The 27,171-nt window shown below is 40.3% G+C and overlaps 1 protein-coding gene across 1 annotated transcript; it reads left to right on the forward strand.

Annotated features, from left to right (window-relative positions):
• On the forward strand, positions 1–26,365 carry POPDC1 (popeye domain cAMP effector 1). Its single transcript, XM_082300539.1, has 8 exons — positions 1–130; positions 4,756–4,989; positions 6,930–7,054; positions 12,759–12,946; positions 13,870–13,978; positions 15,972–16,139; positions 18,215–18,356; positions 26,052–26,365. The coding sequence occupies exons 2-8, from the start codon at positions 4,767–4,769 to the stop codon at positions 26,174–26,176; spliced, it is 1,080 nt and encodes a 359-aa protein (XP_082156665.1). The 5' UTR covers positions 1–130; positions 4,756–4,766; the 3' UTR covers positions 26,177–26,365.
• The last annotated feature ends 806 nt before the right edge of the window (positions 26,366–27,171 follow it).

Below are 27,171 nucleotides of genomic sequence, written 5' to 3' on the forward strand. Positions count from 1 at the left end.
CGCAGCTCCCGCGGCTCCTCTGCCTATTTTAGTCACAGCCGCGGCTCCGTGCCCGCCGCGGGACGCGGGGCCGGCGGCGACGAGCGGCAGCCCCGGGCCGTCGGGAAACTTTTCCGCGGGCGCGGGGCAGGTGAGGGGCGGTCCTCCCGTGCGCCGGCGGCACCGCGGATGGGGGGACGGCGGCGGGCGCCAGCATCCTCGGGTCCTGCAGCCCCCGGGGTCTCGCTCCACCGGCGGCGGCAGGAGGGGTGGGCGCCAGGCTCCGCCGTGGAGCTGCCCGGCCAGCGGGGAGAACGCGCGGTCCCGTCCCTGGTCTCGATCCCCTCGGTCGCTCTCCGTGTCAGGCTGCGGGCGCAGCAGGGACCGGGGTCGCCGCCTGTGCCCTGCCTGCGGGGAGGATGGACGGGTTACAGCTTTGAAAGTGGCCCTTTGGGGGAAAAGGGACCAGTTGCTCGATTATTTTCAAATTTTTAAAAATATTTTCACGATTATTTTGCATAAATGGTGGGTTTGGTGTTCGCCCGTTGTGGGCTCAAAGGAAGCTTCGGAGCGCAGAGCGGGGCTGCGGGCGGGGGTTGCGGTTGTGCCCCCGGGCTCGGGCGCTCGGCGCATCTGTGAGCGCTGTAGGCAGAGGGGAGGGCGAGCGCCGAGGCACTCACACCCTCGGGGCCGCTCAGCTCGGGAGAAGCGGGGCTGCTGCGCTGCGGCGGCGCAAGTTTTTATCACGGTGTGGATACTTTGTTGACTATGCGGAATGAACGTGTTGTTCAATTTTCTCTAGATTAAAGTGGCTAAAGATAGTAATGAATTTCTGTAGTTACTGTCGCGTTTAATTGAATTGGACTTGCTGCAAGAGCGTATTGAAATACATCTTTTCTCACAGCACTTTCCTATTAATTCCTACTTCATTGTAAAAGAGGAAATTGTAACTTAAACTGTAATTAACTCAGCTATACTACCTCTAGTAGTTTGTCTTTAGCTTGCAAAAGAATTATTGCCTAAATCCTCTATGCAGCTTCTGTGCTATAAGACCATAGAAAAGCTGTTAAAAGTTCTGCAGGTATAATTTAAAAAAAAGTTGAGGGTTTGTTTTTTTTTTTTTAATTGCATTGACTGTAAAGTTGTAGAAACATACTCAAGCAGAGACTTAATAAGCTCACTTGAATAATGTTGACCAGTAAAGCTGTGGGATGTGAATAATCTCAATAGGTAATGCCTCGAGTGGGACATTCAGCACTGTCCCGTATCAGCTTGGCTGACCGGTTCTCATGCTTTACCATTTCTTGCTATGTCTGTCTTCTGTGAATGTTCTGTAGGTATCCATAAAATTCCCACATTTTTCAAAGTCATCTTTGTGACTGAATATTTGTGGACTAAACCTTTTGGAAATGCCTTTCAGAAGTTTGGTCTCTTGTACACAGCTGTTGTTGACTATAGCAAAATCCTAGAGTAAGCTCATCTCATTTTTATTCCAAGAATTTGTATTTTCTGACCTAAGACCACCATGTATTACCTTAACTTTCTATCAAGTTCATGCACAGAAAAAAAAAAAAAAATTAATAGGCTTTGTTGTTCACCATACTAATTTCTGTTAGGTTCATTAATAAAGAGTCAGTGAGTTTTCCTTTTTTTTTAATATCCTCTTTTTCCCCTCCCGTTTGAGTAACAAATCGGCTTGAGTTCTCAATCATCTGAATCTTCACATTCTTGGTTTGGCAAATCTAAATCCATATGATGGATATATACTGGATATTAAAAAATGCTCTTTTAATGATTTGTCTTATGCTCCATAAAGCTTTCATTTCAGTGGATGCTATTTTACCCCACCTTCCCAAAATTATTTGACGGTGTTGGTTGATTTTTTAACTCCTTATATTAATACATGTCTTTGCATTGAAGACTTAAGTGTATGACTAAATAGTCATGTGCTATATTAATCCTTAGTAGACATAATTAAAGTTTTAAAGGCCTGAATCGGTACTTAAAAAACTAATTTTTGACTTTCAGAGGTCACAGGAGGTAAAAAATTATAATTGCTTGTTCATTTGTGGAACTGCAGCCTTTTTCCTCATTCTTCAATATTATTTACTGCAACAGTAGATGCTAGGACTAAAGAACTGATCCAAAAATTACAGGTTTTTGACATTTTGGTTATTTGTCTTTCTGGTGTTACCTGTAGACAGACACTTTAGGTCACAGCTTGTAGCTCTGCCTGTCTGCCTTTTCTGTTGATCCTCAAGCGGTCTCCCTAGTTGAAATTCAGAGCCCATGTCAAAGTCTGTCCTTATGTCATTTTGCAGAGAGCATCAATCTATTTCTGTCAGCTTTTAAATACCATCATGATGGAGAAGTTCTGGTTTCTGCTGTTTCCAGTATGATAGGGGAGCTGTAATTATTGTTTGTGAGTAGTAAGTGAAGTATTCATATAAAGAGGTATTAATATAAAGACTTTGAGGTAGTAAAGACAAAGCTTGTAAAATCTGGAGGTGGGTAGATTTCGGTTCCTGGGTTCTAATTTAGGCAATCTAGTATGTAAGCCTGACCTTCAAAAGTATTGAACATCCTCTTACATCTGTGGACGCATTAAATAGCTTGATCATCACTTGTTGGAGAAACTCTTTCCCGTTATTTTTCAGTTTATGGCTAGTGATTTGTTGCATCAGTGTCTGTGGAGAGGAAGGGGAGACTAGGCTGTGAGGAGAACGAGATTGTCAGGTGCTGTATATTTAATTTGGTTCATTGGTTTTTCAGTCTTCTAATATACGATGCTTTAGAGCTGAGTCTTAAGAGTAAGGTAGCTTCTATTCCCACAGAGGAGCAATACAAAATTTTGCTATTAAAATTCAAGCATTTGGAAGGCTGATTTGATTTATGATCAGATGCAGCTGAAATTACTTCTTGAAGCCTGTTTTGATGTTGAGTTGAAGGACTTAGGGTTGGTTCTATATCTGTATGTGAGTTTGATTGTCTTTACTTGTTTTGTTGTCATTTTAAGTGGTGCTTTTACTGGCACATGACTGGGCAGTGAAAGGCTGAATATAGGTAATGATGATTTTTTGGAAAAATATCTAGAGATCCTGCTGCTCCAGTATAGGGAGTTTATATTGTTTGAAAACAACAGGAGCACCATGATGAGATGTGTGTAAGATGAGCACAGACATAGTTATCCAGTTAGCAATTCCCTTCTGTTCATGAGTGTGTTAAAATTCCAGTCCTGCAGCCTCACACAGGGGCCAGGCTTTGGCTCCCTGTGTGAGTGGCTTTGTCAGGACAGTGAAGCTGCTCTAATGACTCTCATGATAAACTCATGAAAGAGCTGAAAGAAAGTAGGAGTGTATTTGGATAGACCTGATGTTTTGTAACAGTTAAGCGTAGAGTTTATGACACCCCCCCACATTTAGATTAATCTTTGGGAATAATTAATATAGGAATGAAAAGAGGAAAGTGATCTTTTAAGGAATAGGTGAATTGTATATTTTGGTAAAGGATTAGATAATTTTTTTTCCTTGAGAATTGTTTCAATCCAGATATGGATGCGCTATGTCTGTGCTAGTGTTTGATCCTGTAGGATGCCTCTGCACATTCTGTGGCATACCTTAGCTGTGTCAGGCTCTGTCCATTGGAGACAAACTGTAAGGGAGGGTTGAGGATTTGTTTCTTCCCACTGCTGTAAGAAGGGATCTAAAACACTGATTAATTTTGAAAACTGTCCAGTTTGCTTACACCCTGTACACAGGTTGATTGGGAGAAAATAATAAAAGGAAGGGATGAAGCAACTGAAATTTACTTCACAGCCCAAGAAGCACTCTCAATTAACAGAGATGCTTCAGAGTATATTCAAGTCTGCAGGAAATAGAGTGCATTAACTGTGACTCAAAATTTTCTCATGAGCAGATGAATTACGTGGCAGTTAGCAATGACACACATCAGGGATGTGCACCGTCTCTACAGAATTTAATTGAATGCAAATCCCACCACATTGTATGTTATGGAGCTTGCTTGCTCACTGATGATGTGCATATATTTCATTAACGACACTCAAGCCCACCTCCCTGTAATTTCTACTCCTGTGGCAGTGAGAAACCATACATGCCTTGCTGGAAGCAGGGTTCTACTGTGTTTGACAGCAGACATATCTAGGACCAGTTGTGTTCCTTCAGCTGGAATCTGCTCTGGGTTGAGAGATCTTCTGGAGAGCTTGTAACACTAACTGCATTTCTCAGAGAGACTAGCTTTTAATATTCCAAAGATAGTGTCTTGTAATCTTCCAGTTTCTCCCTGTAGATTGTTTTTAATAGTAATTTTTTATTTTGCATTGGGATTTGCCCACAGATATTTTTTTTCCATTTAATTGATGCAAAAGGTATATATATTATATTTATTACTACAACAAAAAAATCCCATGTGTTAAGATTAGATTAGAAATAATATTTAACTGTCTCATTTTCTCCAGCAGTTCCACACACAGGCAACAGTCTTGCAAGCTTGTTCAAACTGTGTGTAGATCAAGTGATTTCCCTAAAAGACTGGCAGCAGACTTAGCAGCCTCTTTGGTTTGGTAGCTATGATTTAGGTGAAAGCGATAGCAAAGCATTGCTGAACTATAGATCTAGTTTACCCTTTTAAAGCATTTTTTTCCCCATTAATAATAATGGGAAGTATATATTGGGAAGAGAGAAAATAGGTATAAAATCCATGTGTATGTCTACTATGTTTCGGTTTAATGCATAGTAAACTTTTTTCCTCTCCTTGCAGGAGTCTCCAAGATGAATACTACAGCAATGAGCCCACTCACTGTTACTCCACTAGGTTTTGCTCCAGACTTAAAAAATGCCACCCTTGATCCTCTCAATGAGACTGCATGTGAAAACTGGAAAGAGATTCATCATCTTGTTTTCCACGTGGCAAACATTTGTTTTGCAGTCGGACTCGTAATTCCAACTACTTTGAATCTTCATATGATTCTTCTGCGAGGCCTGCTCACCATAGGTAGGAGGATTATTCTGTAGAAAGAAATATGACAGAAATGTCTGGGTTTGACCATTGTGGAGCTGGTCCCTGCACCTTATGGCAAAATTACCACCTCTATTGATGGCCGTTGTGCTCTGATGAAGCTGGTGTTGGTCTAAGACAGGATTTGTTTTGACCCTGACACACCTTTTCTAGAAAGATTATATAACCCTCTAGGCTCTTAAAACTTCCCAGAACTGTAACTTGCAATTTCAAACCTATGAAGATGTCAGCTTGAAAACAAGAGGACATAATTTACGTCAGGTGTAACTGGATGTTTGAAATTCACTTACCTCAAACCAGTTATGTCTGATCATTAAGACCTTTATTTTATATATCAAGTAAGTACTGGGAGTGTGTATTGGTGGGTGCTCTGCCTTAGTGTGTCTGAGGTAGGTGAGGTCTTCCTTGAGAAGCTTGCTGTGAGCCCATGTGTTCTTTTAGTGTGGGTTCAAACATGTGCACCAGCATTATTTTTGTTGCTGATTTGAAAGTGCAGCCTTTCGATAGGGAGTGTGTTCTGATATCAGTCATATTTCTCCTACCACTGTAGGAATCTTGTGACACCAGAATCTGACTTGAGAGGAAAACCTAAATTTGGCATGCCTGGGACTGAGCAAATGTGGTTCAATTTGTAACATTGCAGTCCCACAGCTATTTCAAAGCCTCTGTACCTTGTGTGGGACAAGATCCTTGTGATTGAAGAAGGAATAGTGAGTCATTGCAGTTTAAGAAAGATAAATCCAATCCAACAAGAGCATGCTTAAGTATTTTTAAGTGAGTGCTTATTGGCATAACAGGATGGGTCAGTTTTATGATAGAAGTGTTTTGAATTTACAATGATCTTGCATTTTCTATTTTATTATTATTATAGGGTAACATCTTAAAACAGACTGCACTGGTGACCAAGGGTCTGAACATTGCAGGACCTTTTATCTTGGCTTTAAAAGCAAAAGGAGCGCTGCACTTGCTGACCCTGCCACTTTGGTCTGTAGATCTTGTAGTATTTAGAGCAGATATGGAATCAGAGTTTGCAAGCTGAGGTGGAAGCAGGTTTACTGGTAGGTAGAATGAGTAATGAGGCCTGGTTCCTAGGGACCTGTTCCCTTTGCTTTGACTCTGCCCCACCTCAGTGCTGCTCTGCAATATTGCTGCTCTTCAGTATTTCCAGACATCCTATCCTCCTGTGCCTTGCAGTCTAATTAATAAGCAGATCAAGAGTCACTATATTTTGATTCTTCTGATTCCATATGTAAGTGCTGCCTTATCAGTTAGAAACCCAGACAGACTGGATAGTACTGAGTTCAGTGTCATCTTCAGGGAGAAAGAGGGTAAGAACACTCATTTAGAACTGTCTCCTTTTTGTCTTTGCATGAAACTTAAGGGAAAATAAGTCTGTGACCTCTCCAGCCACCTCTGTTGGATGGTAGGCTCACAGTTATCTGGGAGAGACTCACTGATGCATAATCCATCACTTGATAAATATTGTCTTTGTAGGCTGAAAATGGAATCCCTAATCATACAGGATGTCTTATCTTTTAAAACAAGTGTCATTATTCAAAGTAAGGCAACTAAAAAAAGAGTAAGCATTTGGAAATTTTGTCTTTGACGTTACACAGGAGAATTCAGGTTCCCGATGTGACCCTGTTGCATCAGCAATTACAGTTTCTTTTAATTTTCAAAAACATCTGCATATGACTTTAGGAAGTTTTTATGCAACTCTTCTTTGCTAATTCATTGTGAACGTTCATTTCTAGGCCTTTTAAAATTTAATTTTAATTGATGCAACACAAGAAATTCATAGAATATATTGTTTTTCAGTGTAATTATACTCAGTGGACATATTCTTGATGGTTTTCTAGGGATGTTTATTGGTTGGTGAAATTTAACTTCCTTTTTTTTTTTTTTTTTTTTTACAGGATGCGCATTGTTCATCATTTGGGCTACACTCTATCGTTGTGCCTTGGACATAATGATCTGGAATTCTGTGTTTTTAGTTGTCAACCTTTTACATTTCATATACCTAGTGTATAAAAGAAGACCGGTACGTATAACAGCTAAATTTCACAAGCAGCCTAGTAAGATGCAAGAAAAGGAAGTTTTGCCCATGTTTGCTGGGCAAACCAATGGATTAGTACTTGTTTTCAGCAGGATACTTTTATGTTTGGCCCAAAATCACACTCTGGACACACTCTGGAAGTGTGCAGAAACTGGTACCAAAAACAAAAGAGAAAACAAAACCTAGCTGGAAATAAGCTCTTCACCGAGTCAACACAGCCTGCGCAAGAAAGCAGCTAAGAAATTAGATATGTCTTCCTTTCCTGGTGAGGCAGCATGAAGCTTGACTTCTGTCTTGCCTAGGAAGTAGCTTAAAACTAACTAGACTGATCTGTTACTAGACAATTGTAGATGTGTAGTAAATATTTCCAGTTCAAATTGCTCTTGAAGAGTCATCGTACTACTTAAAGGGTAACTTCCTCTCTAGTTATTATTACTAATGCTATTTTTTCAGTCTATTCGATCCATTTATGTCACCATCAAGATGCAGCCTATGATGAAACTGCTTTGTGTTTCTGCTAGTGAGCCATGGCCATGCTGTCCAGCACACACACAAAGTAGCAGTTGTGATAACAGAGAGCCAGTGAGGCCAGATTCTACCTACTCTGTAGGCACCCACAATTAAATACCCATGCAAGTACTATGGTCTCTAATAGGGGACGAACTCGTGTTGCAGTCTTTTTGCTCAACCAATGTTCTGCTTTCCTTCAACCCACCTACCAATTAAGCCTTTTAATAAATCTTGAGGTTTCTGATCTTCTGTCAGATGGGACAGGAAGCGGCCAACGAAGTCAGAAATTATTGCAAAATGCAGGAGTGCACAGCTGATAGAAACCTATTTCCCTAGGAAACCAAGCCTTAAAACTTATTTGTATTTTAAAAATGAGTTGTGGCATCCTTAAACATAGGTAATGGTCCTTGGGCTTGTACCCATCCAACCCTTTCCAAAAATCTAAATAAAAGGTTACTGGAGAGTGAAAAAGCATCCTGGGAGGATGATGTGCTGGTTTGGGCTTGAGTAAAAAGACCAACCAAACAAAAAAACAAACAAAAAAATCACCTTGCAATGTGTAAATCAATACTGAATGAAGAAAGAAAAATATTCTTTTGTAATTGCAGTTGTCTACTAAAAGGTATGTTGTCATAGGTTGGGGTATTTTGTGCATTATGGAATAGGTTTCATCCTATTGAAGAGCCAGCTATTTTCACAAAATCCTCTAGTAAATTTGTTAGAATTATTTGTAGGAGTTAGGTTAAGTGGTAGAAGTGATTGAAGTACTCTGTAGGTGGATATAAAAAGAAGGAATTGTATAAGAACATGAAACTCAACTGATAAACTCAGTCACCAAAGTTGGTAAAAAATTGCTTCTAAGAGAGGAAGGCCTGGAGCGCCTACTTTAACTTTGCTTTCTCTTTCTGTAGCCCTTTCCCACTGGCAGTGTAACCACAGCAGAACTGAGGTGCTTGGCACTCCCATAAACTCTGCACTGCTCACACTCTGGCAGGCAACAACAGCATATAAAAAGAGGCTAAAGGTTAAATGGCATCTGTCTACAACAAGTTGATAAATTGAGTACATGTGTTAAAAAAGGAAGAGGCTCTACCTACAGCAGAGTTCCTCCAATATGGAGCACAGATTCACCCAAAGGTTACCATCAACAGGGCTATGTGACCTGTGCAACTTAAAAAGCTTAGCCAAAAATTAGATCTGCTAGACTAGCCAGGTAGTGCTGTTTCTTTGTATATTAAGATTTAATTTCAGTAGTCTTCTTTCCATTAAGAAATTACAGTATTTATGAACATTGCATGGAAAATGTTATGCTATTTAATTGCTGTAATACATAATAATTTCAGTAATTATTAAAAAATATATGAATCTTTGTTACAAACTAAGATCAACAAGCATACTCAAAGTGATGCCTGATAGTCATGTCTTTTTAGCTGTCTAACATGTTTATTATGAACCCAAAGGCTGTTTTAACTGTTTTTCCTAAAGGAAGATAAAGAAGAGGGGAAAAGAATTAAAACTCTTAGGAACTAATTTTGAATGATATTTTCTCTCTGCAGCTATTGTATTGCCCATCTCAATCAGTTTTGGTCATCTCACAAAAGATCTTTCCAAGGAAAGAAAGGAATGGCAGAATAATTACAAGTTAGTCGTATTACAAAATGAATAATTGATATGTTCAGTTGCTAAATATTTATTTTATTAAATGGAGGATGCAAAATCACAGTGAGTTTCTTTTCTGACCAGAAGATTATTTCTGTGGTTTTGATTCCTTGGAGCTTTACAAATTTTGCTTTTTTAGTCTGAGTGGAAGCTGAGCCTAATCAGTGTCTGATTCGGAGTTCTGGCAGCATCCCAGAATATTTCAACCCCTGCTGAACAAAACATTACACCTACCCATATGGCTTGTTTGGAATATGACCCACAAGCATGACTGGAGGAGCAGTCAGCTGTGCTTGGGAAGGAGGAATAGTCTGTTACAAGGGAGCCCATCTAAAACAGAGCTCCAGTCTGCAATCTGATCGGTCTTTGAGAAAGTGGCTACACCTGCTTTCTCCTCACAGTATTACACACAAGAGGAAGATCATGAAACATGAACCATGTGCTGGTTAAGGGATTGGATTAACACTCCAGGGCCAAAACTTGCCCTTGTGTCTGTGTGCATGGTTTTGGGCTCAGAAGTCTTGGGAGCCACTTAAATTCCTTTTTCAGATGAAAATGTATTTCTTTAAGTTGCAGTGGTGATGTATTGAAAGAGGTACAAATTAAATTGGTACAGCTGTTAAAAATGAAAGAGTTCCTGGAGAACATGTTCGTAAAACAAATAGTCATCTAGCTTTGTGGGTATATGGAATATGTTTTGAAATCAAACAGCTCAGGACAATCCTTAGCATAATACAATTTCTCTTGCAGGTTTGTTTTTAATCCTTGTTTTGTCTGTGTAGATGTCCTCTGAGGTATTAAAGATTGTGGCATAAGGAACATACAGGAAATTCTAAACCTGGATTCCATATGAATGTAGTTGCTGGTGGAATATATAACTAGTAATTGATTGTGTGAAACCAGTGTAACTTTAGGTCAGGTGATGCACTGGACACACTCAGTCCACGAGCCCTGATGTCACACACATTTCTGATATATCACATTTCTGATAGTCTTGGAATAATGTTGGTGACCGAGAGAAGTGCATGAGGAATGGAGGAAGCAAATGCCACTCCTTTCCTCAAAAAGGGCAAGAAGGAAAACCCAGGGACCTGCAGCCTGGTCAGTTTCAACTTAATCTCTGAAAAGAAGGAATAGATAGTCCTGGAAACCACTTCTATGCACATGAAGCACAAGAAGGTAAACGGGAGTGATCAGCAAGGATTTACCAGGGGGAAGTCATGCTTAGCCAGCCTGATAATAGATGGATAAGAAACTGATTGAATGGTTGCATCCAGAGGGTAATGGTCAAAGGTTCAGAGTCCTGATGGACATCAGTGACAAGTGATGTCCCTTTCAGGTCTGTATTGGAGCCAGTGCTACTTACTATCTTCATTAATGACATAGACAAAGGGATTGAGTACACCGTCAACAAGTTTACAGGTGACACCAAACTGAGTTGTTTGACACACCTGAAGGCTGGGATACCATCCAGAGGGATCGGGACAGGCTTAAGAAGTGGGCCAATGGAAATCTCATGAAATGTGACATGACCAAGTGCAAGGTGCTGCATCTGGGTTAGGGCAACCCCCAGTATCAACACAGGCTGAGGGATGGACACATTGAGAGCAGCCCTGCTGAGGAGAACTTGGGGGTGGATGAGAGGCTGGGCTTGACCCAGAAATGTGCACTCACAGCCACAGAAATCCAGTTGTATTCTGGGCTACATCCAAAGCAGTGTGTCCAGCAGGGTGAGGGAGGTGACTGCTCTGATGAGATCCCACTGGAGTGCTCTGGGATCCCAAGCACAGAGATAGAGCTGTGGGGAAAGGCTGGGAGAATTGTGGCCTTCCAGTACTTGAAGGGAGCCTACAAGAAGGATGGAGAGGGACATTTTACAAGGACATATAGTGACAGGACAAGGAGGAATGGCTTCAAACTGAGAGTAGGTTTAGATGAGATATTAGGAATAAATTCTTTACTGTGAGGGTGATGAGGCACTGGAACAGGTTGCCCAGAGAAGCCGTAGATGCACAATCCCTAGAAGTGTTCAAGGTCAGGTTGAAGCTCTGATGCTTGTGGAAGGTGTCCCTGCCCAGGGCAGAGGGGCTGGAACCAGGTGATCTTTAAGGTCCTTTCTAACCCAAGCCATTCTGTGATAACCTGCTATGATGAAATGACTGACCCAATAGCTGAGAATGGTGACTGTCCTCTACCTTGATTTCAGTAGGGTTTTCAACACTGTCTCATGTAAAATCCTGATAGAGAGTCTGTTAAAGTGTGGCCTGGATAAGGACACGGTGAGATGGATTGAAATCTGGCTGAATGGCTGGGCTGAGTGTAGTAATCAGAGGTAAGAAGTCCAGCTGGAGGTATGTACTACACAGACGCTAGTGTGTGGTGTGTAACCTCAGGGCCAGTGCTAGTCCCAGTGCTGTTTGACGTCTTCATTCATGATCTGAGTGGTGGGGAAGATGTGTACCCTGATGACACAAAACTGTGAGGAGTGGATGATAGGCCAGAAGGTTGGAAACCATCTGGAGGGGCCTCAGCAGGTTGGAGAAATGGGCCAACAGGAACCTCATGGAGTTCAACAGAAAGTGTGGAGTACTACACCAGGGGAGGAATAATCCTGTGCATCAGCACATGCCACAGACTGACCAGCTGGAAACCAGCTTTGTAGAAAAGGACCTGCAGGTCCTGGAGGAAGAGTTGAACATGAGTCAGAAACTTGCCTCTCTCTCTTACTTTCTGTCATTTTTTCTTTGCTGCTTTTCCTTATTCTCTGTTCTGTGTTTTATTTTATTTTATTCATTATCTGAAACTTATTGTTCTAATTTGTCTTCCTCATGGCAAATATGCAGGCTTTATTCAAGCTGCCTCTGCTTTCAGGAAGGCTGTAATATTGTCTCGTCCCCTGCTTCCTTCATTCAGGGAAGATTTCCAGGCTTGGGATTTCAGCCAACATCCTTTCTCTCATTGCTGCTGCCTGCATTTGGGTGGGCTCTTAGATGTGGGATGTTCAGCTGGCAATGTTTTTGGGTTTTTTTTCCCTCCCTCATCACATGTGGTTTCAATATATTTGGTTTGTTTTTCAGGACTTGCTTTTCTGCTGCAAGTAAGCCAAGAAGCTCAGGGATGAGAGAGGCTCCCAGGAGAGCCTGAGAGATAGCCAGAGTGACATGTGCATGCAGTGTGAAAGACAACCTCATTTTTTTTCTCTGTATAATTCTTGCCCAAGTTCTATTCACTATTGCATCAACAGAAATCTCAGAAGGCTCCTTGTGTGTGATTTAATGTGCCACTTGGATGGAACAGCATTCTAAAGCACCAGTATGCCAGCCTGGCTAATTTTAGATAAGGTTTTGGTCACCCTGTCATAGGCAGTGTTTGTGGATAGACATCACACATTTACCACTTCTTTCCTTACTTAAGCATAATGAAGCCAAAGATGTTCCTCAAGCTAAAGCATGTGTGCAGTCTTACCTGTTTTTAACTAATTCATCTGTGTTTATTGATGTCTCTTGTTTTCCCAATCTAGATCAAGATAGAGAAGGAGCTTAGCAGCCTCTACAAGAGGATGTTTGAACCTCTCCATGTGCCCCCAGAGCTCTTCCAAAGACTAACTGGACAATTCTGCAACATTCAGACTTTAAAGACAGGTCAAGCCTATGCAGCAGAAGATAAAACATCAGTTGATGAGAGGCTAAGCATCCTGCTGAAGGGGAAGTAGGTTCTATAAAAGCTTGGGGACAGTCTTACGCTTTGTGTGATAGTTGAATAAATTAGAAAATCATTGGGGTTGTAATTGTTTGTAGCATGTTATGGTCTATAGTCAAATAGTCTATACTTACAGACTCTTTTGTGACACCATTTTCAGATGATGGTGATATCTCTTATTGGGAGCACATTGTGTATCCACTTGCGTGTGCAGCTGCATGGATTTTAGTGGGAATTATACTTGTGTAATACCAAAGTCAGTGTCTTGCAAAAAAAGCAAGAGGTTTGTTTGGATCTTAGATATCTCAGTCATCTTCTCAGTCCATTCTCAGGTTTTAAGGTTAAAAGATGTGGTGCATGAGGGAAGGAAAAGTATCCCTCCGGTGGGCTTTAAAACAGCAGGCCTTTGGAATTGATTCATTGCACCTGTACATGCAAGTAGAGCGGGGCAGGTGCACTGCCCAGAGGCAGACAGAACCTGGGTGAGAATGGGTAAAATACATGCCCATGGCCAAGCTGTAATCTTGAAACTCATACTAAATTCTGGCCAAAATTTTAACCAGTTTCTGTTGGCAGCAACAGTGATGTCAAGCTTAACTGTTTTTTTACTCATTACCACAAAGCTACTTATCTAAGGGAAGCCTGACTCTGGTCTGGCTGTATAACACAACCTTTCTCATATTGAATAACAATGTTTTGTGGGTACATGCCATGTTTGTTAATTCTCTATTTATCTGGCAGCCTGTTCTGCTTGGAATCAGTGGAGGTTTAGGCAGAAAACAGGGTAGCTCTGGGAGTGATATTCCAGAAGATGAACATATTTTTTCCTGTTACCGGCTGCTTTGTCATTGTCAATAGTCCTACCCAAATTTAGATTAAATTAATCAGCCTCCATGATTTTAAAATGTTGTTTCATACATCTTTATTTCCAGAATGAAGGTGTCTTATCGAGGGCATTTTCTACACAATATTTACCCCTGTGCCTTTATAGATTCTCCTGAATTTCGATCAACACAGATGAACCGGGGTGAGAAATTCCAGGTACATTTTGTTTTAAATGTCACTGCATATGGGCTGGTGAGACCACAAAAAAAAAAAAAGAGGATAAATTTGATTAACAGTGAACTATTAGACTTGCATAGTTTTGCTAACCTTCTTGTACAGGTGTTTGAAAATGGACCATATCAAGAATAACTTTTAAAATTAAATGCTGTGAAGCAGTATTATGATGGTGTGTACCAAGCAGTCTGGCTTTTGCTATTCTGTTCTCTTTCACTGTTTCCAAGTTTATTTTGTGTTAAGAAATTGTTCAGGACAAATAATGGAATAGGTAGTTTTGCTGGAAAATGTGATGATATGAACAGGTCTCATCGCCAGTTAAAAAAAAAAAAGTGAGGAAAATCATTATTGTAATAATGAAAGTCTAGAAGTTCAGGCACTAGTAATTAGAAATTGGTATTTATAAAGGTGTATTAATACCTCTGTCATTTTGCAATTTGTTAAAGAAACATAAGCTGAACATTATCTCAGTATTTTGAATAAAAATATTCATATGGGGAACAATAAGGGTATATGTCTCTGGCAGTGTAATTATGCTGGTATATTAAATATATTTTATTATAGTTTGGGGGGATGGAATACTGTTAGAGACGGCTTTTTTCCCCATAGAAATGGCTATTTTGCTACCTCTTATGTGATGTTCTTTAGCTAGGTATGTGTAATGACCAGACTGACTGACTGATGCATCCACACTGATACCGTGGCAGAAGGGGAGGGAGGCAGAGCAGTGCAGAATCTAAAATCAGTGATTGATGTCATATGTTCCAGTCAAACATTAGGCTTAGTGCCAGGGGGAGAGACTTGTCCAGATGCATTCATTTTGCAGCAGTGAGGCCTCCCACAGCCTGGCTGCCCCCTTGGCACAGCCCCTTTCTCTTGGAAGCAACTGGATACGTATCAGTCCCTCTCAAGGGAAAAGGGTCATGCCTCATCTTCTGCCTGCCTTAGAAGTGACTGTAATCTGGAGCAGTGTACATCCTTTACTCGTGGGTTCTGCTTGTTGCTGCCATGTAAATACCAACAGCCTTGCTGTTTCAAGAGCACACCGATTCAGTCTTAAGGACCCCATCTGCTGGCAGTGCTGGCGAATTCTTCCTCAGACTGTGGGCTTATATTACAGTCTTTGGAGTTAAAAATCCATGGATATATGACAGTTTTCCGTTATTTCTAGGACCCAATAGGTTTTTAATTTTTTTTTCAGGATATAATGTTATCTTGTAAAAGCAGAGAGCACCTGATTTTGATTTATTCATAGATGCCTGACTTCCCCTTGCAAAACATGCCCCTGGGTATAACCAGTGTGGGTTTTGGTGTGTCATTGCCCTCTGCTGGCACAGGGGGATGAACCTGGCAGGTCCGGCCTCCCATGAGAGAGGGGGCAAGCTCCCCTGTAAATACCCATAACTGGGTTATCAATAACTGAGCAAACAAAGCCTTGGCTCAACTGCTACAAGGTAGTACTTGTGGGATCAGCAGGGCTGATGGTTATGAGAGGAAGATGGAAATTTTTTTTTTTTAATCACTAAAAACTTTTTGATTGAGACCCTTGGGTGACACCAGTTGTTCCTGTTTGGTGACAGTGATGTAAAATAAAACCAAGCTACATATAGGGCTATTGCAAGTACTGTTATCACTATAGGACTGCCTTCATATATAAATTTCCTCTTACATAAATGCCTTTATGCTTTGGGAACTCATGAGAGATTTTTCCCGTGTTATTGTCCCCTAGGTTTTCTGAAAAACAGACTGGCTACACATATTAGTTAAAAACACAATGATAAAAAATAGCTGAGAATTTTTACATTTGTAAATATCACATTCATAACAAAGGGATACCAAAAAGCTTGATGGCTTTAAAAGTTATTTTAATTGGAGGCAAAAATAAAATGGTATCACTTATTTAAAAGCATGTTTAAATGTGCTCATCTTAAAACATTTTTAAATGTGCTAATTCTGAGCATGTAATTTTTTTCAGGTCACTATTATTGCAGATGATAACTGCAAGTTCCTGTGCTGGTCCAGGGAAAGGCTGACTTACTTTCTGGAGTCTGAGCCATTTCTTTATGAGATCTTTAAGTACCTTATTGGCAAAGATATTACAAATAAACTTTATTCATTGAATGACCCAACCTTAAATGACAAGGTAAGCAGCTTAAGTTTTGTTTGGGAATTTTCCTCCCACACACAAATGTGGTTTTACTTCAATTTTAAATGCTCTTAAAGCACCTTATTTTAACCTGCTGCCACCAGCTGCTGAATGCACACTCATGGCCTTTGAGTGCCAAGGTGTGAGTCAGTGCCACATTTCTGCCAGAGCAATATTGGTTAAAGTTAACACAGTAATGTACAAGAAAGCTGAGTAACTGAGATTCAGAAGGGATCAGCTTGTGGAAATATTTCTAGCTAGCTATTAGACATGATGGACAGTAGCTAAAAAGATGCTTCTCCCTGGGTATCCTTTCTCACTAACAAATGAGTGCCTTTGTAAAAAGAAGCTTCAGAGTTTTTTTCTTAAAAATTTTTCTTACCAGGGGCAAACAATTATGTCATACTGATTACTAGTAAGAATAATTTCAACATGTTTTTGAGGGTTGCAAATGCAAGAAAAAAAGTAATCATTATGTTGATATGATGCAGTTAGTGGAAGGAATCATGAAATACGTGTAATTTTATTTATTTGTATTTTATATGTAAACCATTAAGTGGTCTAACTTGTTCTTTGCCTGTAGAGGGAGTGTGTTTTAGGTGTCCTGGTTAAGTGGTTTGGTGTACTCATGGATATATGAACCATCTTGGTTTACTTTCATTTTGTCTCCTTACTTATTCCTTATCATAATTTTGAAGAATTAAAAAATCCAACAAATTTTGCCCCTCCTTTGACTTAACATCTGCACACTTTAGCTTCACTGAGTCTTTGTTTTTAGTTGCAATAGTCACATAAATTTAAGATTATTGTAGCTGGTTGATTATAGTAAGTTTTGAAAATGTATGTTGTAAAAATTGAGTGAGCATTTGGGAAATTTGTAGTATCTTTTTATTCTTCCTAAAATAAAAATCCTGTTGCACGAGCTCTTCCTACATAACTTAGGATGAGAACTGTCAAAGAAATTCTTAATTTTCCCATTGCCAGCACTCTATGTTCATGTCACCTCTCACAAGCTTCACTGTCAAATATAAATATTATTGGTGTCTTTAATGCCTTTTAACTGGTGTCAATCTCATCATAAAATGTCGTGGTTGACTTCTGTACATAGAGGACAATGGAAATAAACTGAGTATTGATTATGCATATTTGAGATGGTAGTAAGAAGGTAAAACTATCAAATAATTATTTGTTGGAAAACAGAAAAGTATTAATTTATTTTGTAAGAAAGCTTGTGATTTTTCTCCTACCTAAGGAGACTTTCACTAGTGTTGAGCAAATAGTCATTCCTTTCGGCATGAAATAGGATTCTAGTTCCTGACTTTTAAAATTCAGTAAAGTGGAGTTATCCATTCTAGTCTTGTCATTGATTGCCACCTTTCACATATATCTAAAATAGCATTCTGACTTGCAGTAATACCTAACGAGGTACAATGTATGGCTTTGTATAAATGTTATAGTACAAAGGCTTCTCAGGAAGGCTACTCAAAGCAAAATGGAAGCTCCTCAGACCATTTGACAGGCAGAGGATAATGTTCACCTGATGCATTTAGTCTGCAGTAGAACCAAGAGCCAAATGGTCATCTACTGGGAAGGAATGACATTCACCACTTTTCTAATATGATGAAATAAAAAGCCAGGAAAATGAACATGTTTCTGTTAAGGTATAAATTGCCTCTATATATAGCATGCTGTTTTGTTTAGCAAGGAGGACCACGTTCATCATAAAGACTACATGTAATTGCAGAGCATCGTACTTAAATAATGAATTACCAGATAATAAACCCCAAGCTTTCTGTAAGAAAATGCATGAAAATTTCAGTATGAAAGCAAATTGAAATTGAATAATTAATGTGCAGTTTCATACTTGTCAATGTTCCAATTCCAGTATATTACTGGCATTTTCTATTGTCATTTAAATTGATTTACACTGCATAGAATCTTCTCCTATAACAATTTTCTTGTATAATTGCAGCTGAGACCAGAGCATCTATTACAAGGGAAATAGTAACTTTCCATTTTTATTTTAATTTGCTTGATATCTTTTTAAAAACAATAATTGTTTTCTTTGTTAGGCTTCAAAGAAGATTGATCGACAGCCCAGCCTTTGCTCTCAGCTCTCTGTGATGCAGATGAGGAACAGTATGGCCAGTACCAGTGACAGCGAGGATGGCTTGCAGATGTTCCTTCGTGGGACTTCCTCTGCATCCTCCCTACGTGAGTGCTCAGAATAGTTGGTGCCAGTTTTGAACACGGCTTGGGTTGACCATTAGAGACTACTGCAGAGCTCCTGTTGCCCTCTGTGGGCTCCCTCCTCTCTGGGAGCAGACTGTAGCTTTTTGGGTGCTGCTGTACATCAGCTAAATGAAGGGGCCTTACCACAGGGCAGTCATTAGCTGCATGAAGCTTTGTGTGCTAAATGAAGATACCTCATATACATATTGGAAAAAGAACCCAACATGTGTGGAAATAATCTTTGGCATAATATTTATGTTTAGACATAATATGGAATGTTTATAGTAATGGGGCAAAACTGAATGTACAGAGCCGGTCACAGTAGTATGTCCTTTGGTCTATGACTGGTGCTTATAGAAATTAAAAACCCAAACAAAACATTTCCCCTCAGCAACTTGGTGTTCTATTTTCCTCCTGAGACAGTTTGTATTAGCAGGGTCTGGAGAAATGTGGTATACATCAAATATTTTGATGTCACCTGGAAAATCTCCAAATATCCTCACAGGCTCTCCTCTCCAGTGCTTTGTATGACAGAAGTAGTAGAGAAGAGATGAAGTGAGAGAAGAAACCACATCTGACCATTTTGCTTCTATTCCTGTAATTTATTACTTTATGGAAACATTCTAAATTATTCTTTCTAGGCTTTTGCTGTCAGCTGTTTTTATTTCACCTGAATCTAAATGTCAACATTAGCCTGAATTCTGAAAGCAGCCTTTGAATAAAAAAGCCACAGACTATGCTAATTTTTTTCATTTGGCACAAGCTGTTAGTTTAACAGCATTTAAAAGGATCATACAGGATTATTTATTTTGATTTTGGCAATGTTACTTTTTAGTGATTAGAAGTCAAATATATGAGGAAAAAATCACTACCAGTTATTTGTTATGGTGAAAATCTCTGCTAAGAAGAGGAAATGTTTTCAAATATTTGCATTTTTCTGTTTAATTATCTGTTTTCCTTTGTGTTCCTCATAGTTCTCATCCAGGAACACCTTCAGACTTGGAGGGCCTATCTGGTCTTACTCCTTAACATTGGTGTAGTCTGCACGCCCAGATAGACAGAAGCAAAGGCCCTGCTAGTGCCTCACCCTACTAGAACATCAAGGGTGACACCTGGGATATAGTTTGATGAAAAATCCAGTATTGTTTTCTTTTTCTCCTCCATTCTCTGCAAGGACATTCAGAATCACAGTACAGTTGAGGCAGTAAAGGACCTCTGGAGATCATCAGGTCCAAGCTCATGTCCAAAGCAAGATCAGCTACAGCAGGGCTATGTCCAGTCAAGCTTTGAATATTTCCAAGCTGGAAGATTTCACAGCCTCCCTGGGCAACGTGCTCCAGGGACTTACCACCCTCACGGCGAAAAAATTTCCCTTATTGTAACACATGCTTGCTTTCCTTCTTTCTTTAGTGCGTGCCTCTGAGAAGAGTCTGGCTCTCTCTTCTGTGTTGCCTTCCATTAGGTAGCAAAAGACAAGAGTCACATCCCCTGGGAGTCTTCTGTTCCTGAGACTGAACACACCCAGCTCTTGCAGCCTTTCCCTCACTGCTCCAGCCTCTGCCCATCTTGGTTGCACTCCTCTGCTCTCACTCCAGTATGTCCATGTCTTTCTTGTACAGGGAGGCACAAAACTGGACACAGCACTCCAGATCCTGCCTCACAAATGCCAGATGGAGGGGGTTAATCCCTTTCATTGACCTGCTGGCTATGCTCTTGCTTATATGGCTCAATATATGCTGCTAATGTGGCCCAGTGTATGAATGGCATTCTTCACTGCAGGGGCAGTCTGCTGACTCACATTCCATCTGTGTCCACCAGGACTCCCAGGTCTGTTTCTGCAGCGCTGCTTTCCAAGCAGCGGGGGCCTAGGCTGTAATGCTGTGTAGGTGTGTCATGTCCCAGGTGCAGGGATTTGCCTTTCATGAACTTCTCCTTTCTGTCAGTTCTTTTCTCTTGTTTCCAATGGCCTGTCCAGACTCACTGCCCTACCCTGTCAGCAGTTTCCCTCACTACCTGGCTCTTGTCTGTGAACTTGGCTGGACTGCATTCCATCCCATCAATCAGGTCATTCATATCTTGAATATTATAGGCCTTGGCATTGGCCCTTGAGGACACTGCTGGTAACAAACCACCTGACAGCTGGATTTTGTACTGCTGTTCACCACCCTGCGAACTTGGCAGTACAGCAAATTTTCCACCTAAGCTGTAGTCCATCTATCCAGTCTGGTTTTTACCCATTTTTCCGGAAGGATTCAGTGGCAGCCTGGAGGGCTGTGCTACCGTCCTGGTAAACAACATCCACTGTACTCCATTCATCCACAGAGCCCATGATCTCACCACCAAAGGTTAGATGCAATCAGCATCCGTGATGGCTTTCCCAGCCACCCTCCCATCCCCCATGTGCTTGGACATGGCTTCCAGGAAGACCGGCTCCATAATCTTTCTGGGAAATGAATTTAGACTGATGGGTCAGTAGTTCCCTGGGTGTTCCATCTTGCCCTTCATTAAAATGGCTGTCATGTTGGCATTTTCATTTATCTCCCCTGACTGCAGTCATCTTTCCAAGCTGATAGAGAGGGGCCTTGTGATTTTATCAGCCCATGCTTGGCACCCTTGGATGCAACCCATGTGGTTCCACAATCTTGTGTTCATCCTGTCAACTTAGTTGTTCCTAACTCAGTCCAGTTTTCCTGTCAGTCAAGCATCACTCAGTCTCTAGCAGTGGATGCAGAGCCCTAGCAGGCCTCAGGACAGACCTCTAAAGCAAAAAAAAACCCCAAACCAAAAAAGTTATATAATATCTCAGACTTTTTCATGTCCCTGTGTCCTGTGCTGTGTCCTGAGCTGTGGTCTTGCAGTTTCCCTGGTCTTTCTTTTGTTGCTGATTTATTTGTAGATGCCTTTCTTGTTGCCTTTCACTAGATCCAGGTCTAGCTGAGCTTTGGCTTCCCTCATTTCATCATCGCATGCTTGGGCCATGGTTCTGTATTTCTTCCAGGGAGCTCATCCCCACTTACACTGTGTGTGTGTGTGTTTGAGATCTCTCAGAACTTTCCTGTTCATCTATGCCAGCCTTTTGCTGTGCTTGCTCAACTTTCTGTACACTGGAATGGACTGTCCTTGTGTTTTGAGGAAGGTGCCCTCGAAGATCAACCATCTGTCCTTGGGTCCCTTTGCAGCCCACGTCCTATAGGTTCCTGCCAAGTAAAACCCTGAGTAAGCCACAGTCCCCTGTCCTGTAAGGTTGTAATTCCCCTATTTGTCTTGCACACTGGTCAGTATCTTAAACTCCACCAGTTCCTGGATGCTGCAGCCAAGATTACCAGCAGCCTTCAGCTCCCTGATGAGTTCTTCCTTGTTCATCAGTGACAGGTCCAGCAGAGCGCCTTCCCTAGTTGACTCATCGATCACTTGTGTGAAGAAATGGTCTGCTACGTTCCAGAAATCTCCTGGACTGCCTGCTCCCAGCCCTGTTGCCTTTCCACCAAATACTGGGGTGGTTAAAATTCCCCACGACTACCAAGGCCTGTGATCCAGTTGTTGAAAGAAGGCTTCCTTCTACTTGGTCTTCTTGAATCTGCTCTTCCTGTAGCAGATTCCTGCCATGAAGTCTCCTGTGTTGGTCTGTTCTCTGATCTTTACCTTTAAACTCTCAAGTGGCTTTTTACCTGTTCCATGCACAACAAAGTTCCATGAAATTGAAGCCACTCCTTTGCATAGAGAGCCTTTGGCTGAATTTGCACGCTCAGATAGAAATTGTAAAACAAATGTGTTTGTGTGATTAGTTAGAATCAAAATGTCTCTTCCAGGCTTAACAGCAAAACTCTTACACCGGTATTTCAGCTTTGGGAGAAAGTAATTGAAGCACATGACAAGTTCAGTTGTAATTATGTAAATTCCCAAGATGCATTTGTGCTTAGCACATTATTGATAAATACACTTTGCTCTGTTGTACTTTTCCTTGGTTTGTGTACCCTTTTTTGGCATACAGGGTGTGCTTTCCCCAAGAGAGGAGTTTGTGTCTTTTATGTTCTGAAATTCCTTGGCCCAGCTGAGGCAGCAGCCTCCCAGGTCCAATACTTTCCCTTTTGGGGAGACAGAGGGATTGCCCCTACACCAGTGCAACATACACTTTGGGAAATATTTTTATTTATTTCTTCTTTGCATTTTGATTGTGAAATTTCTGACTTCTGTAAAAGGTTTATCTCCTTGAACTGTAATCCTTCATTCTTTGTTTTTGCCAAGATAGCTTGTTAGTTATTCCTGGGTACTGTCATTGTCAATGATGGGTTGCTACCAAGGTGAGCTCTGCTTAAAGATTTGTATTCAGTGTGGATCGTGGCCATGTATGCACTTCTTTTCAGAGCACAGGGAAAACTGAACAAAAAATCTGCCATTTACATTGCCACTGCTGTGTTTTCAAAAATCTCCTGGGTGCTCTCAGTACAACGGTTGGGGTATTTTTTTGTCTGTTTTTTTAAGATTTAGTATAAGGCACATGCTGAGGCTTACAGTCCCAGTGCTATTCCCTGGACCCTCCTTCTACAATCATACATTTGTTTATTTAGAACAAGCAAACACAATCCAAAATCCTCAGAAGATTTTATGAGAAACATATAGAAATGAAAAACTTACTTTTTTTTTGTTTAGTTAGAATAAAAAATGAGTGAAAGGAACTTATCTGTACAGGAACTCTATGGGAATACTGTCTTGCCAGTGCTAGGCTATTGCTGTGTGGACAGAAGCCTCCTGTTACAAATGTAATATTTGACTACTACAATATAAATAAGTTTTCTTCTATTTTCCACGTTTTTTGAAAAAATGATCATTTGTATTTTTGTATAATCACAGCTTTTGAAATTATGCTTTTATCAGTGCTATAAACAATAAGCTTTGGCTCTTTTTCTCAAGAAATTAATACTAAGCCTTTTTCAAAGTGTTTAGTAATAAAAGAGTTACAATTACTAATTAGTAGATCCCAAACTACAATTACTAACAAAAGTATGTTTTGAATTTAATTAACTACGAAACCCAACTAACTGTTTGCTTTTATATTAAGGAAATAACCAACAAGAGTTCTATAATGCTTACGGAGTGAGTCGTTTGCAGCATGATGTTTTCTGTTGATAACATCACATTAACTCAGCAAGCATCCTCAAAAAGGTACTAAAGTGGGGTTTGTTTATCATGTGACACTTGTGCTTGACATCCATGGTCCATCTATATGTAATTCATGAGTAAGTGAAATAGATGTATCTCTTTTTCCAAAATTTGAAATAAGTAAAAGTAGTTCAAGCCTAGTTTCACCTGACTTTCAGTCCTTTAAATAGTATTTTGGTATTAGTTTCTATTCTGTGATTCTATTGCTTGACAGCCATTTACATATTTACTAGAGATACAGTCTCTTTTTCTGTGGTGCTTGTTTAAGATAGCTCAGACTTTCTGGTCTATGTATCTGTATTTGTTAACTTCTAAGCTGAGCAGGAGTGTAGAAAGGTTTTGGTTTGGTAATGCTTTGAGTGGTATAATCAAGTTATGTTCTCCCAGTTTGTGGCTCATAAAAGCAGGATTTGGTTTCACAGGAATTTTAATATGTATTTTGGTTTAGGCCCTCAAGAAAGGGCAACAAAACGTAGAGAAAGGAAGGTCTGACTCAGTCACCTGAACATCCGTCCAGCATTGGATAGTGGCATCAGTAGACAAAATTTGTATTTGGGGCAAATAAGAGCGTGTCTTTGAAACAAGCAGGCTGAGAGAATTAGACCTTATATTGGATCCTGTTGTACAAATTCATGGCTGCTTACTTCTGTTTTCTGGAGAGAGTTAAGTACTTTTAAATAGAAGAAAACCATTTTAAAAATAGCAATAAATTACACTGAAACACAAACCCCTTAAAAAAATAAGCTGGAACTGTAACTCAGCATTTTCAGGCACCCTTTCACCTTTGGTCTCCCAGCAAAGTCAATTTTATATCCAAATGTACCCACAGACTTTGGATGGGGCATGTTAGCCAGTTAATTGATTTAGTTATCCTTTGTTCAGGCCATAAAACACACCTGTGGGAAAGAAATGTTTAACAATTTTGGTATCTAAAAATGTGTTTGAGTAACCCTGTATCATGGCAGTTTAAGTTGGTTTTGAATGTCAGAAGAAAATACTAATACATTTTTAACATAAAAAGTTCTAAAATACCAATTCCAAACTGTCTTTGTGAATGTGACTTAAAAATGCAGTATTATCATAAGTTGCTGGTGTTGCTGCAACTGTATTTTGTTCTGTGTGTAACACATACAGTGCAAATGAGTCTTTCCTCATAAGTGGGCTTCCTTAACACAGCATTTTACTGTATATCTGATAAACCTTTGTAAAAATAGGAGTGTGTTATGGCTATCAGTATTTTTTTCAAGAATACTTAGATTTTTAGCTTGTATGCAAACAGTCTGTTAGCAAGACCTTTATCTCTTGCTGTTTTCTTCTCAAATGCCTGCTGTTTTCTTCTCAGAATCTTTCATAATCTTTTTGGTCATCATGTATTAGCTGAGGTTTACAACCTCATACTGTTGTGGTGGTCTAACTCTAGAAGAGGGTACTGAGAGAAAAACACCTCCACATGGAGATGCAATTTCAGACTGAACAATGGAAAATCGAACTGTTCAACTGATGTCAAAGGAGTTCTCTGGTCTGGCCCTCATGCTGAACATTTAACTGCAATAGAGGTAGTTTGCAGTGGTAACTTGTACAAAAACTCCATTTAATGTCTTGCCAGTAATAGCTGTGGCGTGAGCTCTGCTCTGGCAGACAAGTTGCTGCTTTTCTAGAAGGCAGTTTTGTTGCAGTGAAATCACTGTAAGTCGAAAGTTATGTGGCTTTTGCCTGTAAATCTTGTTTTCTCAGTGGTTGTTTATCTTGTATAAGTTTTACATTATCATACTGTGTAAAACTTACGAAGATGTGTCAGAGAAGGTTTAGGTTGGATATTGGGATAAGGCTCTTTACCCAGAGGGTGGCTGGGCACTGGCACAGGCTCCCCAGGGAAGTGGTCACAGCACCAAGCCTGGCAGAGTTCAAGAGTGTTGTGTCTAAGCATTTGGACAATGCTCTCAGGCACATGGTGTGACTCTCAGCGTGTCCTGTGCAGGGCCAGTAGCTGGACTTGATCCTGATGAGTCCCTTCCAACTCAGCATATTCTATGCCTTTATGCTTTAAAGGCAGTTGTGGCTTTGATCATGTGCCCACCTGAGGTTTGCTCAGTGCACTGAGGAACTTTCCCCACAGCCAGGCAAGTGTGCAGATGTACACACCTTCATACTTGGGGCAGCCATTCATGTTGCTGTAATTGAATGGAGATGCATCTGTGGGTGAGTGTAATGGTGAGAAAATGACCTCCAGGGAACAAGCAGTGGGCACCTTGTACAGTCAGGGTTTGCACTGAACTTAGGGAGAATGCTGTGTCTGTGGTTAGCAACAGGCACTGCTGGTTCATAGCAGCTTGGCTGTCCCGTGTCTAGAATTTCCTGGTGCCTGTGGCCAGATAACAAATAAACCTTCACTTAGAAAATCCTCTCATGAAGAAACTAGGGCAGGATCATCAGATTGTGTCCACTTTGTCACAAACAGGTGTATGTAGAAGGTGTATGCTGTTAAATTAACTGGTAGTTTCTTTGTAACTGTGACAGGCCCAGGCCGGACATCTCCGTACCTGAGGACTTCGGCAAAGATGAAGCCGATAGAAGAAAGCGTTGAAGATGATGTCTTTGAAGCACTGTCTGCTGATAAGCTTGAACTCCAGCGGCTGCCTTAAACAGTTGTGTCCTCAGGTGTATCAGAGTTTGCACAAAGCTCCAGAGCAAAAGGAAGGAGTTGAATTTGGGAGCAATCCGAAAGCTAAACCCACCTCTCCATGTTTGAATTTACTGCAGCATATGCCAGTGGCTTCTAGATGGAAATGTCATGTTTTATTTTACTTCTAAATAAAATAAATAAAAACTTGTGTGGGTTTTTTGTTGCTTTTTTTGGTTGCTTTATTTCTACTTTGCCTTTTGCCATTATAAATTTAGTATTATGTTGCTGACTAGCCTGAAATTTCTAGACTTACTTGGCAGAGAATATCTCCAGTTTAATTTACCTACGTTTCTTTGAAGTTTGTATCTTAGTGTTTTCAGTGGAAGATTTTGCAAGTCTGTTTCCAAAGCCATGTTGCTGTTACCGACCATCATTGTTGTGACAGTCTCATGTGAAAAACACACACAATCTTCTGCCTCTAATTTTTTTTTTTTTTTAGGTATTTGCCTCTAGTGTTTCCCAATCTCACCACTTGACTCTACAGTTGTAATAATGAATTCAATTTTAGTTTTTCCTGGCCAAAGATTTTAAATTTAATGTGGCCTTTTCAACCTTAAATTTTTCTTCTATGGGCAACTGTATTATACTGAACTCCATGATTTTCCTTAGCCTTATTTATGGACTGACTGAGCTGTTCTGAATTAACCTTCCCCCAAAGTAACACACAAATGACACTTGATGTAGGAAATTCTGTTCAAACCCCAAAACTGGGTAGCTGCAAGTTTAGTAAAGCACAGTCTCATAAAGGAGACATTGGGAAGCTTTATAAGAGGCACTTGTATCAGTCCTGTTTGTGATATGTGGTGACGTACTTAGCTTTGACAACTCTTGAAAATTGTGGAACAAATAGTATATTTTAACTAAATATAACAGAAAATAGCTACTTTTCCATTAATTGAATTGCACAAAATTGATACATAGAATAACAGAAGTTTGGTCAATTCTCAAGCAAAA

This window comes from Coloeus monedula, assembly GCF_965178545.1.
Source record: "Coloeus monedula genome assembly, chromosome: 2".
NCBI classification, from domain to species: Eukaryota; Metazoa; Chordata; class Aves; order Passeriformes; family Corvidae; genus Coloeus; species Coloeus monedula.

Bases quoted from the DNA above. Each gene is read 5' to 3' on its own strand.
- POPDC1 (XM_082300539.1), top strand. From the start codon at position 4,767: ATGAATACTACAGCAATGAGCCCACTCACTGTTACTCCACTAGGTTTT. The intron at 4,990-6,929 runs GTAGGAGGATTA...TTTTTTTTACAG, and splicing joins GCGAGGCCTGCTCACCATAG to GATGCGCATTGTTCATCATT. The intron at 12,947-13,869 runs GTAGGTTCTATA...CTTTATTTCCAG, and splicing joins AGCATCCTGCTGAAGGGGAA to AATGAAGGTGTCTTATCGAG.